Below are 14,134 nucleotides of genomic sequence, written 5' to 3'. Positions count from 1 at the left end.
CTACAAGGTCTACCGTTCTCTTTTACCTCCAGGTCCGGGCTGGATCCCCAAACATGCTTTATGGGCGAAGGGATCACCTTCGAGGACCAAGGTATTGGCTTGGTTGATTCTTCATGATCGGATACAAACCCATAACAATATTAAGAGGACGAGGTTTCAGTTTCCCAGTTGGTGTATGCTTTGTCAACAGGTTGAAGAAACTACGCGATCTTTTTTTGGTCTTATGAAGCGTTTCAGGAATTGTTTTCTAAAACTTGGAGGGCTTCATCAATTGTTGTGCAAGAGAGTTGCTTTGAGTTAGATTTTATCCTCAACTCGACTATAATTAGACGCGAAAAGAAGTGAAGGACTATTTGGAGAGTTTGGTTATTTACATAGTGGGGTTCTTATGGATGGACATAAATGATGCTAACCTTAACCGTTTGACTCATGGGATCTTGGCTGATGTGTATCTCAAAGACCTGCCTCTGCCTCCAACCGATCCTCGTCTAGATGTCTGTATTACTTGCTGCGTTTTCTGTTTTGTGTTGGGGTTTTTCTGTTTTTTGAGTAAATGTTGTTTTCATGTTGTGTTTGTGCTTGTGGGACTCAACGCTTTGTTGAGTTTCACTTTTAAGTAATGTTGATCGCTTTTCGTCTCTCTCTCTCTTATCGTTCTTTTCCCTGTCGAAGCTCGCCGGAGGCCTCTCGCTCCCTATTTCCCCTCACCTGACTCCCTATATTCCCTATTTCCACTCGCTGGATGCCGCTACTCATCGGACCCACCTCACCGGCTCTTGGAATCTAATTTTCTGCAAGAAACGATCAAGACATCGAGGAGGAATTTATCGAGCTAGAGAATCAAACATGAAGGTTGCTTATCCCTCTATCCACGCAGATAGAAGAATTCTGAGCAGTGGGAAAAGGGAAAAAGGGAGGAATTAAGGATTGGATAGTGTTTTGGCATTTGATCTGCTCGGGCAATGTAGATCCCTCTATTTGCATGGTATTCTACCAATAGATCTTCCTAACAGTCTATTTCCCCCTTTCTATGCATGATTTTCTAGAGTTATAAGTGTTTTAGTGAATACGGTGAATCTTTTGGTGTTTCACATGCTTCATTTATTTCAGATTAATCTTTAGCTTTTTCTTTTCGAAATTTCTGCTTGAGTTTGGCAGATCAAAGATCAGAGATCCGGTCCTTGAGTAAAGCAATCAAGTAGATTAAAACTTGAATCTACTGGTTACATATTTGGTGAGTCGTGATAAAAAAAAAATATTCTTTTTTCATCTCTTCTAATCTTATTTTCTTTTTTTTTTCTCATATTAGGTGGTTAAAATCATGTAGATTATTTACTTTTCTTATTTTTTCAAGAAAATTCAGTTTGTCCTACTGTACGCACGGTCATGCACTGTGATCAAATGCTCCACATTGCATTTGTTTATTTTTTATTTAAAGAAGCATTCATGACATCCTTTACTTACATCTTCACAACCTCGTATGGATTTATTATCAGAAAAATCTTTAAGGCTTAACTCAAATAAATTCATTCCGCTTTCCCTTCTTATTTTCAAAAAACTTCAATGTGTAGTGTTGTAGATGCTTGATTAAACAAAACCACTTGGGATGCTTCTACCAATTTTGAGAATGTGCAGGCCCTGGTGTTTTGTTAGAAGGATGCCTGTCAAATAATGTTGGAGGAGAATTGCTGGTAAATCCCAATTATGGATAGTGCTCACTCTCTTAATCCCTCCATAAGCATGTGCTATCAGCTTTTTTTGTTAGAGGGGTCATGTCTTAGGAGAGTTGTAAATAGGATAATTAGCATGTCATTTTCTATCCTTTTTTTACCACTTTGGTTACACAGTTGGAGTTTATGGTTGTTGCTTGGGTAACAATTAAAAATTTTGAAGTCATGGAGAGTTGGTCTGCACTTCCTTTCATTTTGTTGGGCTAAAAGAAATTGAATACTTTCATATTGTTGCATAATATTTGGAAGTCATGGAGAGTTGGTTGCATTTGCCTTCATTTGGTTCTGCTGATGTAGTCCTGAATCGCGCTAAATGTTTGCTGCATTATTTTTCATACCTGTGCACTCTCATGCTTTCTGTTTTTATTTTTTCTGACTTCTAAGGCCCTCTTGTTCTGGGTTCTCCTCTCAGTATATGCTATAGATGTGTGTCATGGTTAAGTATATGGTGGTGCTCATATTACTTTTGGATATAAATGTAAGACGTTTCAGATCTTTTTCAGTTGTGAAACTGTTATTTTTCTTATAAAAACTGTTACATAACAAGATCCTTAAACGTCTGTTTTCATATATAAAGTGTTTTTGTACATTTAACTGGAATTAGTCGCAACTTTCACAAAAGAGCCCGTTTGCCTCCTTGACATTATAATGCAGGCCTCTCGTTCTCTATCCAAGCAAGTTTTGAGATCGTAGCAGCAATTATCGCCGTTAATCAATATCAAGAGTCGAAATTAATAGCTCGGCTGGGATGGGTGTGGTGCTGCAACCCTTTCAGACGAATAGGAGAGAACTGCTCAAATGCATCAGAGAATTTCAGAGATGTTGGATGCTCTAATTTTCAGTTGTGTCAGGTGATCCGTAACCCCAAGGGTTCTGACTCGCCCACTTCCACTGATCCCAGCACATTTCATCCATGCCAAATTTTGCCCTGCAAAAGCCATCCAAATCAAGGAAATCGAACCCAGTAAGGAAGCTCCACCTAAGGTGGTGGTGCAGATAATAGCACAAAAAAGATCGTTGAGAAGAAAAAAGTTAATACTAAGGATTGCACTCAGACAGCATGTTTATGCAGCAAATATGACATCAAAGGCGGTGTACAAGAGGGGACATCTAAGCCGTAAATTAGCGGGGGTGATGGACTTGAATTGCTCCTTTTACCAAGGGAAAAGATAAGTAGAACAAAATCTAAGAGAAGCTAGAAGCAATACTTTAATCACATATCCCAAAAGTGGAACTGAATATTCATTTTGATCAAAACCCAGGATTATGTTTATTTTTTTGGAAAAGATAGAACCCATCATTGTTGGTAACCACTGTCTGAAATACGCAAAGAACAGAAATTTCTGTAGCTTTCTATAACTTTAAAGTTCTATAGCTTTGCATTTGGTTTTTTTTATATTCAAGCTGGCATACCGCAAGGCAAGGTGCAAGCTAAAACAACCCATGTGATTTTCTGCAGATAAACATTGTTGAGTAGTAGTGATATCCTGACTGGCATGTTCAATGTGGGACTGAGCTTAATCTGCTAATATGTAACATATCAAAGTATATATGTTCTGGCGACAGAGAGCCTCGACCAGGGATGAGAATTTTCTTTACATGCCCACAGAAACCAGGCGATTCCAACAGTCAACCCCACTTGAAAGAGCTTGGCGATAGGAGAAGAGCATAATCTCAAACGCCAAAAGTTTGTTAACCTAGGATTGACACGCCCCAGCATCTGCTTGTTCAGGTTTTCCTTCCATCATTATCATTATAGGTAAGGTGGATGGTGTGTGTGCCCTACTGTACCCCGGCTCTAAATTGCCCAATCTAATGATCAAATGGTCAAAATAACCCTATAGATATGATCTACATGGTTTGTTTAATAAAAAAGCATTTTTTCGATCATTATCATTGTGATGTGTAAGAAGGATTTTAGAAGGCTTTTAAAATCAATGGCTCACAATGTGCCAAAATTTCACAACTTGAAAAAACATGATCATATTTCCAAAAAATACAATCCAAGGTATGATTCTTAGCAAACAAACTATGCTCAACAAATCCTTGTGGTTAGATTGCATGAAAGAGGTGTTATTGACCCTGGGACACACCAGGGCACACCAAAACTTCGGGAACACCATCTTATTTCTGTATATATATGAGAAAGAGAGAGTAGCTCCTAAACTGTCTTCAAAGGGACAAAGTTTCAGGTGCGTTCAATCTGAACGTATTCTCTATAGCAAAAAACACATGCAACTATGTTCTCTAGAAGCATGTAGGATGGTTTCCGACATTAATTGTTTAGGAGTTACTCTTCACAACATATATATATATATAAGAGAGAGAGAGAGAGAGAGAGAGAGAGATTACTTCCAATTCAGCTCTCGTTCTGCTTTCTCTGTTGATGCATACAGTACTTCAACATCACCAGGCCGCCTTCCAGACATAATAAGAGGTATTTTCTGTGCACCAAGAAAAAGGAAATTTTCTTTCCATCAAAATGCGTTAGCGAGATACAAGATCCAAGACATTAACAGCTATGTCACACGGACATTTCACTTAGCATGTGAATCAGGTACTGACATGACACGATGCTTGGACACTTCATAGACACGATACCACACTTCATCAACATAGTCAAACCAGTTTCACGCAAAGTCAATATTGTGCCATTATCTTTATATATTTTATTTTATAATATTATTTACTTAATTCATATTTGAGTTATTTTTCTTTTAAAATTTCATCAATTACATCACACTTCAATTGATGTTCCTAATTATAGTAATTTAAAATTGTTGTTTTATACACACTCACAACATGCATACATCTACGTGTGTGTGTGTGTGTCCCCATGCCCTAATTTTTGAAAATTGTCGTATCGTACTAAGCACATCTGCATCGTGTCCCGCACCCACGTCCGTATTCATGTGACATAGCATTAACAGTTAACACCGAAATCTACAAAAAGGAGAATTCCAGCTTTAAGTGGGACAATTTTAAATTTGGCTTAGCAATCAATATCCTAATAAAAGAGGTTTCTAGGCTCAGCTACTCATTTCAAACGTACTTCAGATCAACAGACCTGCTATCATAAACATTAAATCTTTGAGTTGGGGCCACAAAATATAGTGAACAACCATTACATGAAGTTTCATGAAATTTCAGATGACCGTTAAAAATTAAAGAGTGTACCTTTCCAGAGGCTTTCTCAAATGCAGCCACCATTTCCAGAACTGAAGTCCCTTTTCCAGTTCCTAAGTTGTATACTTCGCAACCTGCAAGAGGCCGAAAGATTCAGTGGACAATTCATCTCAGAAAAAACACACATCATGAGAGGGAATACAAAAGGCCAAATAAGTGTAAATTTGGCCTGTAACAGATCTCAAGATAGCAGTAGATTATAGTGTGGAGAAGAGGTCCGTCCACCATGAGGCGTTATGAACTACAATGTCTAACTTGGATCCTTCTCTTAATCCCTGATTCCAACCCATAGATGACAGTAACAAATGCGAGATAACACCGAAGAACTGAAGTTTAGAAATAGCATAAGATTCAACCTTTACTCTAGGAAAAACATAAAATGAAATGATTGACAAACACTCCAATCAAAAGGAAGTTATCAACAACTTCATACTTTATTCAGGGAAAATATTGGCATCCTCGTGGTCGTGGGTAAGAAACCCCATGGGGGGGGGGGAGGGATTGTTTTGAGCACATCTGATCCAATGAATGTGTTCAGTATGGTCAATTTAAGAATTAACCCTTGGATTGTATTCTTTTGACGTGAAAATACAATTGTTTGAGGGTTGAAAATTTGGTACATTGCAGACTTGATTTTTTCAACCCCCATAAAATCTGACATACATATCAAAAGAACATGATCCATGGGCTGGTTTCCACTAAACCAAACATTTCAATCACATATGGAGAGTCAGATATGAAAAAAAAATAGAGTTTTCCACCAGGTGGTTTCTTGCCCATCAGGCTAGCAAATATTGTGCCCTTTATTCCTCTCAAGTAAAAGCTCAGATTCAGAGTATCAAGAAACCTAGCAGAACCTCATCTAGAAGTTAAAACAACTAGGAAAGGAAAAAACCAAGGGGGCGCTCCTCCTACTCTCCATCATGACATTAAGGTAAGTTAGATTAGAGAGACCCTATTATTGACATAAGCAGCATAACAGAATACATGACATCAGCACACACACATGCATTCCAATGACAGTCATGCTGATATCCATCTTGAAGATTGGCATGTCCTCTACCAATATCAGATTGGGCAGCAATTTTAGTGGATGGTTCCTACATAAATACGCTTTCAATAAGCAATGCTAGGGTTAGGCAAGACCCCTATCTGTGTCTTGCCAAAAAATGATATACAAAATGTACAGATGTATATCATTCATTCTTGATATGAACACTTCAGTCAATTTTGGACCCAGTTTAACAAGCAAAAACCCATTTCCTTGGCTGACATCATTCTGGCCTCAGATTGGGCAGCAACCAGTAGGGTGTCATCAGGAATGATGGTTAATGCCACCTACCAGTTTCCAGCCAATCTGATGTCAGATAGTATCGGAAGATGCTAAAGCTAAAGCGTATCATGCAATGATACACTCATTTGTACAACATTTTCCTCTCTCTCTCTACCTCTCTATATATCATCCTTTTGTCCTAGTTTTTTTAAAATGCTTTGTACTGTGTCAATTGTTTCTGATGTAATCAGCTCTGTAGGCCCACACTGATATCCCAGTAACAAGTTGTCCCATCAAACTGGAGAAACAATTCTTCAAATATAAACTAGGACCATGCTCATCAAACATGGACAACATATGGACTGCCAAATGTAAACCACCAGTCAGCTAATATCCTAGGCACATCAGCCATCCATGAGTAAGGTGATGATGAATCATATTCTATTTCAAAGTAGAATTATGATTTCATAAAGTATCTAATTTAAAATTAGATATAGAAAAGTATTATCTTTTTATACACAAAAAATTAAGGCTTAACAGACACATGTGAATATGTAGTCGGGCTTCTTATTTTAGGAAGAAACCTGGAGTGCACACACTATTTAACAGGAGATAAAAAGTTGCAACCTTTGGTTGATATGGCATGCGGACTTTCTACACTAAAAGTTTAAAAGCAATAGATTGCAATTCAATGAGTGAGATCCAGTTCATCATGAGAAACTCCTCACCTAATGAATGTTGACGCATACGTGACACATCCATACTCATTTGGAGTCTCATGTAATCCTGAATCTAACAGAGAGATACCAAGAAGAAAGAAAGCACTTCGTTGAGGACATACCAATACCAGAGCCTTCGAATAGCTTATGCAGTGCAGCAAGGTGCCCATCTGATAGGTCAACAACATGGATATAGTCTCTGACCTGAAGGAGAATAATAGAAGCATTAATGCCATAACATGGATGAAATACGGCAGCTATGAGATGATCTACAAAACCATTTTTTAAACACAATTGTACTTTTCTTTTATTTCTTTGAAACAAATGGGAAAAGCACATTTGATATTAGAAGCATATGAGAAAAAAGTAAAGGGCCCTCACAAAGAAGATGAATGTAAAAGAGGAAAACAGTACCAAAGACTAGAAGATGAGGCCACATAGGTAGTTGTGAAATGTTCAGATAAACATCACCAAATGCTAGAAGATTAGGCCATGTAGGCAATGATGGAATGTTCACATGCCCAGAAGGTTTTAGCAGTATGATAGGTTTATCTTTCATGACATAATATACAATTGATTTAAGACGCCATTTATGTCTTTCTCCCTTGAGGCCTTATAGCAAACATAGAGCTCAATTATGAATATTACCACATCGTTTTAGCATTTAAGTTACATAGTACACAAAGATACTGAACCACAATTCAGGATGCAGACATAAATGAATGTGTCACTCGGACACTAGTGTTTGAAAAGTCCGACTTATTTATGGCTTTTCATTCAGTTATTGAGAAAACCATACATTACGTATCATGATTTACATGGCACATGGAATAACATGGTACCAACAAAATATATTCCAGACCTGCTGCTACTTTGTGGACTTCGTAGGAACTGGAAGTTGAAACATGTAAATGCCAATCAGTTAATGGATTATAAGTTTATGGCTGAAAGCATACCCCAGTGCCATCCTTTGTTGAATAATCATTTCCAAAGACAGTTAATGCTGGTCTCCTGCCAACAGCAATTTGTTGCACGAAAGGCATCAAATTGTTTGGAATTCCATGAGGATCTTCACCAATAAAGCCACTGGGATGAGCACCCACTGGGTTAAAATATCGGAGCAATATAATCTTCCACTCAGAATCGGAACGATAGGTATCACGACACATTTCTTCAATAAAAAACTTCAGAAAGGAAAACCAAAAGCACCAGTTAGACTCACCCTCATATTTAAGGACAAAGAATAGAACATATATCAGTTTTGAGGTGAAGAACCTTGGTTCGACCATATGGGTTTGTTGTAGACAGTGGGGATTCTTCAGTACAAGGAACTTCCTTGGGCCATCCATAAACAGTGGCTGATGATGAAAACACAAGCTGCAATACGTTGAATAATAAAAGATTGGACAAAATTCGATAGTAAAATAACAATATAATGCACTCTGAATGAGGCACTGAAACCACTAATTTGAAAGACTAAATTAGCAAATATCATGACAATTTCATCACTCAGACCATTAAAAACCATTTCTTGGATAATCATAACAATAAATTTTCAAGGAAAAAAGCTAGGATGATGAAATCAGATCAGAAATTCTGGCTGCACATTCATAGTAGCTATCATATATTTGATGCTATAAGCCTGAAGAATTATCACCCTTTATGCTAGTGCGATCTCAAGTGACTAAACCAAGGTTGCCAGACTAGGAAGCGAGAAGCAGAAAACAATACGGGAAGCGAAAGCAAGAAGTGATGCATTTTAAAATGTATAGAAAGCGGGAAGCGAGGAATAAAAAAAGCAATATAAAAATTGAATGGAACACAAATAAAAATGACTATTCTTAAATTTCATGATTTTTTACTGTAAAAAATAATTTTTTAACAAAATCTAAAAATGATGATTGTCAATTTAGAGAAAGCACATAGAAGTGAGTGAGAAGCGTGAGAGAAAACACATAAAAAATGTACAGTGAGAAAACATATAAGAAGAATAGATGAAGCATGTGAAAAGCATAAGAGAAGCGTGGGAGAATCGAGATTCCCATCAAGTTTCGGAAACGACGAGTATCACGCTTCCGTAGCGAGTTTTTGGGAAGCAGGCTTCCCACTTATCTAAGAAGCTTCCAGTAACTCTGGACTAAACTGTGATCTCAGGAGATACGTCATTTTTTTATAGAATATATTCCTCCAGTATTTTATTTTTAACAATGGTTTTTATATTGTAGGTATAACACTCACAGTAACTGGTTTTGTGAGGCCCTTTCTCATGCTTGGCCTTCACAGAACATATATCAATCCACTACAATGTTAATGTTGAATCCGCTGCAAGGTTTCATATCACTTTTTATGTTTCTATGGTCTACAAAGCTAGGATTCTGTAGCTCTCCAATAACTGGAAAATTTTCCTATGAAAATTACAGTGCTAATATCCTAATATTTTTCCTCTAAACAGAATCACTTCATCTACATTATAAACTTCATTAATTCAACTGAATTATTTTTGGCATTCAATTTGGATATCTTAATTGGGTTCTCTTTTTCTAAGTACAAATTATTGATCAAAGTTTCAAGTTTGATGATAAAAGTGTGCACCTTCAGTCAATCCAAGAATTCAGCAGAACTCGTATACCTTTCAAAAAGGAAGCTGTTCAACTTATTCTCACGGTTATGGCTGTTAAGAAGCCTGGACTTGATGCTCAACTAACATCTGAGGCTGATTATCCAAACACTCCTCAGGCCACTTGGAATGCAGCCATCCATGCTAACAGTTCATATAAATCATACATTGTAAAGAAATCATGTACATGGAACCATTGGCACCAAACAGCAGCAACAGGTGTCAAGATGAATTTGGCATCAGATTCAATTCTGTGGAGCTAGCATGCTTCTATTCGTTGTACTTTCTAACATTTTGGCTTTGCATCCATGTGCTGAATTACCTTTTTGCATCCATGTGCTGCCATGACTTCCAAAAGGTTTATTGTGCCAATCAAATTGTTGTTATAGTAGAGTAAAGGTTTCTGCACACTTTCGCCCACAGCTTTCAATCCAGCAAAGTGAATGACAGCATCAAAACTGCAGAAAAAGGGATAGCACTAATAAGAATCACAGCTTCCCATGAGGAATATCATGTTATCAACCCAGATTACATCTCCAAATTTCTAATAATTTTACATGCATATTAAAACTTATGTACATTAACAGACAAGCTAAAACATGGTTACTACGAATGTTGTCAGTATCTTTGCGAATAGGCCTGAATCAGCCGATTCTTATAGTATCGGTAGAAAATCAATACAAAACTAGCCTGATTCAGCTAATTTTCATATAAATAAAAAAAACGGTCAAAACAGTTTTTTTATGTTTTTAATACTTTTATGACACGTCATTTTGTGGTTAAAAATTGGCTAATCAGCGCTGAGAATCACCTGATTCCCTGAGATTTGAAAATTGATTCAGGGTTCGATTCATACAACATTGGTTACAACATAATAATGAACTCAATCTTGCCTTGAAGAAGAAAACAGGTTCTCCAATGCTGCTCTGTCCCGCAAATCAAACTGCAAAAGAAAGATGAGTTTGATCATTGAAGCTTATAAGGGAATATAGAAAGAAGGAAAGTATTGCCAAGATTCTGGAAAATCATGTCAAACCCATAACTGTTAACATCTTCACAGAATTCATCATTACAGGTGTCAAGAGCTTGAAAAGCTAATCAACCAAAAAACTAACAGAAATGAAAATTTGAATCCCAGAAAATGTACAAGCACGAGAATCACTATTTCCTAGCCAAAATAGAATGCTGACGAGCAAACTAGAAAAAATAACAAAACACTGTTCTGAAACTCCAAAACAAAGCAGAACTTGCAGAGATATTGATCAGCCGCTTGATGAACTTAACATTCAAGAGAATCGCAAACGTTAAAAGAATAACAAAAATAGTCTTTGGATTTTCCAATGAAAAAGGAAGCTACATAGAATTATTGAACTGCAACACGGCCATTAAAATTTTCAAAGTCCGTTAATAAAATCAGATAAGTGAAGAAACACTCTTAGGGAACTTATTCTAGAAGATGAAATTACACAGAACGCCCAAAAAAATCAACCGTGTAAGCAAAAACAGAAAGCCAATGGAACAGTCTTTTGAAAGTTCTAATGAAAGAGAATTTTATGCAGAAATACTGTTCCGCGGCTTGACGAACCAAAAGTTTAAGTAATATCCCGTTCCTTTACTAGGATAAAGCCCAGAACCAGATCAAACAGAACGCACTCCATGAAAGCTTCACCCGAATCAAATACTATAATATAATCACCTGAAATTCTGCATAGGCGAAAACGCCAAGTGTGCGTTCTCATCCAGAAACATGAAATAAAAAGCCCTAACTACACAACCTCATCCAGGAGTACCAAAACGGCAAACCACAAGAAACCTAGAACCCGTGCATCCGTCCAACTCCGATCAAAGAACACATCCGAAAGAAACTCCAAGGGATCAAACTCTCACTAAGTCATTCCGGAATCGAGCATAACGCAAACTCATAATCGTTTCAAATAGGAAAAAAAAAATCACCTTATGAAACGTTAGATTCCCGCCGAATTCCCCTGCGAGCTCAGCCACTCTGGGTATGACGGCTTCCGACGAATTGTCGAGGTTGTCGACGACGACGACCTTGAATCCTCCAAGAAGAAGCTGAAGTACGGTGTGGCTGCCGATGTAGCCCGCTCCACCGGTCACCAGAACGTTCTTGTCCATCCCTTTTGAGATAAGAGTACCCGGGAGTCTTACCAGATCCGAGTTGCAGAGAAAAACGAAGAAGAAGAATAAGATGAAGGAGAAGAAGAGAAAAGGGGGAAAGGAGGGAGAGAAACGTGAATCTCAAGAGAAAGGAGGGACTCGGAACGCGGGAAGGGGAGCGTTGAACAACTGCACGGGACGAGTAGCGGTTTAACTGTTACTTATAAGATCACGGAGGGAGGGAGGGAGGAAGAAAGAGGGGGGCGGGACGACTATAACGGACGGTTCATAATTCATATCATATGCGCCACCTCACCATCTTCTTTTTCTGGAAAATTTTCAAAACGGATCCTTATGTAACCTATACTTAATCAGTTGCCACCCTTGCTTTCTAAAAATCTCAAAGACAGACCCAACGTTTGGTGCAAAAGGCTGTAAAAAAGAGAACGTTTTCTTTGGAAAAAAGAAATAAAATTCTTATTAAAAGAATAAGGCCTGTTTGGAATACCGGGGTTGGGATGGGCGTTTATGCATTTGGTAAAAATCTTGGTCAAACTGCTTTGGTGGTCCTATTTGGAACCTGGGCGCTGGGATAAGAAGTGAGAACCTTTTTTCCTTTGTATTTACACTAAATCATGAATTAGGCAGTTGCCACTTCTTCAAATGCATAAACTCCGTAAACTCATATCCCAGCTACAACTACAACTACAGATTCCAAACAGGCGCTAAGAGAATGAGAGAAGAAACTCGTAGAACTTGAAAACGTAGGAAAAAAAAAACAAAGTTAGGGTTTCTTTTTTTTTGGGAGCTTGTTAGATGGAGGTTGAGGATTTGGATTTGGGTTTGGTTAAGATACTAAGTCCATGTTTGAAAACTGCAAGTTGGTGCCTCGGCCAAGGATACAAATACGGAATCCCCAAAATGTGTGGTTTTAGCAACTCCCCATAGTTGTTTGGGATAAGTGAAACAGTTTAGTTGAGAATTTACCGTACTATCGTTGTATAAAACTCATGAGTCATACTCTGAAACTTTGGAAGAGGGTGATTGAGTATAGGTTGAGGAAGGTTGTCATGATATTGGAGAATCAATTTGGTTTTATGCTTGGAAGATCAACTATGGAAGCTATACATCTTCTTAGACAACTTATTGAGAGATACAAAGAGGGGAACAAAGATTTGCATATTGTTTTTATTGATTTGGAGAAGGCATACGATAGAGTACCTAAGGATGTTCTTTGGTGGACAATGATGAAGAAAAGTATCTCTCTCAAGTACATTAGTTGTTGTTGTTGTACTTGTGCAGCTGTTTGGAACACAACTGAAAAGCTGAAAGCATAATATTGGAAAATCATTGAGAAGGCGGTCACCGGTGTGCTGTTATTACCACCTAATCCAGGTGAAAAGTGAAACAAGGAATTGGAGTTATCAAATAGCACTCCAATTCCCTTATTTCTTACAATCGCATTTAATCCCAAGCCACTTTGGTGCTGAGTATTCTCCACTTTCTACTCCAGTTACCTCTAACTGCTAGTTTTCAAACAGGATCTAATCTTGAGACTTGGGAGCTGGTGGGTCGGATTCGGGTTTAGATTTGGTCAAGCTACTATGCTGGTGGCAGTGGTAGTTTGGAGGAACTGGGTTGAAAAAGATAAGTTATAAAACCCCAAAAAGGTCAACAAAGGGGGTTTAGCATACTGAGAAGGGGCCTTGGCCGCTAGATTGGCTGTTTAGGTTTCAAATCCCACGGGCATCAGCCCCTTGCATTATTATGTGGAACTGTGGAAGCAAAGCAACCGTAGTTTGTTAGTCTTAAAAAAGAGGAAAGGAAAAAGGTGAGATTTTTTGTTTTTTAGAGGATTTGGGTTAAATTTTTTTTTTCTGAAAGGCAAGCTGGGGTTAGGCAGACACCTACCCGTTATACAACTATACCATTGGGTTTTGAACCTGCAACGTCGTGACATGCAGTAGCTGCTCCTATTTGGGTTTGGATTTGGTCAAAGCTACTGTGGTGGTGAGATGGCTTCCCCTGGAATTAATAACTACCACCTCTTAAAAGGTCAAGGTCGTGGCTTCCAAACTATTGACTTCCATTTTTTTTTAAATCCATAAAATCTCTGGGATTCCCAGTTTCCAAACAGGGTATTTATGTGGGAGGATGCATTTTATATGATATAATTACATGTTGACATGTTACTAACACATTTGGGAAGTTTGGTGTGTCCACAGAAATAGCTGAAACAATTGGAGCTACATTGGGAATTTTTTTTGGATAATAACAAAACAAGTGATAGGTGGACCTATTTGTTCATTATTTGTGATAAAATGTTTGGATTTGTTCCATGGGGTTTGTCCCATCAGCATCAAACGTACAATATCAACTTTAAGTGATGAAATTTCAATGGAAACACAGTAAGATGAAGACAAGAAAAGATGGAGCCCTTTATAACGTTTCATCTTTCTTTGTAATTATCAAAAGAAAGCTCTCCTTTCTG

The 14,134-nt window shown here is 37.9% G+C and overlaps 1 protein-coding gene across 3 annotated transcripts; it reads right to left on the bottom strand.

The window, feature by feature from the left end:
• Nucleotides 1-2,225: 2,225 nt before the first annotated feature.
• On the bottom strand, nt 2,226-11,846 carry LOC149841376 (UDP-glucose 4-epimerase GEPI48-like). Of its 3 annotated transcripts, XM_090003788.1 has the most exons (9): nt 11,479-11,844; nt 10,419-10,468; nt 9,848-9,983; nt 8,184-8,285; nt 7,865-8,092; nt 7,031-7,112; nt 4,908-4,990; nt 4,083-4,174; nt 2,226-2,658 (listed from the first exon to the last, which is right to left on the bottom strand). In XM_090003788.1, the coding sequence occupies exons 1-9, from the start codon at nt 11,659-11,661 to the stop codon at nt 2,562-2,564; spliced, it is 1,053 nt and encodes a 350-aa protein (XP_089859914.1). In that variant the 5' UTR covers nt 11,662-11,844; the 3' UTR covers nt 2,226-2,561. The 3 variants fall into 3 exon arrangements, with proteins under 3 accessions (XP_089859914.1, XP_089859915.1, XP_089859916.1); XM_090003789.1 differs by lacking the exon at nt 4,083-4,174 and having other exon boundaries at nt 11,479-11,846; XM_090003790.1 differs by lacking the exons at nt 7,865-8,092; nt 8,184-8,285.
• Nucleotides 11,847-14,134: the final 2,288 nt, after the last annotated feature.

The sequence above is a fragment of the Nuphar pumila genome, chromosome 4 (assembly GCF_984573655.1).
Source record: "Nuphar pumila chromosome 4, dmNupPumi1.hap1.1, whole genome shotgun sequence".
Lineage (NCBI taxonomy): Eukaryota > Viridiplantae > Streptophyta > Magnoliopsida > Nymphaeales > Nymphaeaceae > Nuphar > Nuphar pumila.
Note: the sequence above shows the minus strand (reverse complement) of the source record. Positions and strands in the feature narration are given on the sequence as shown.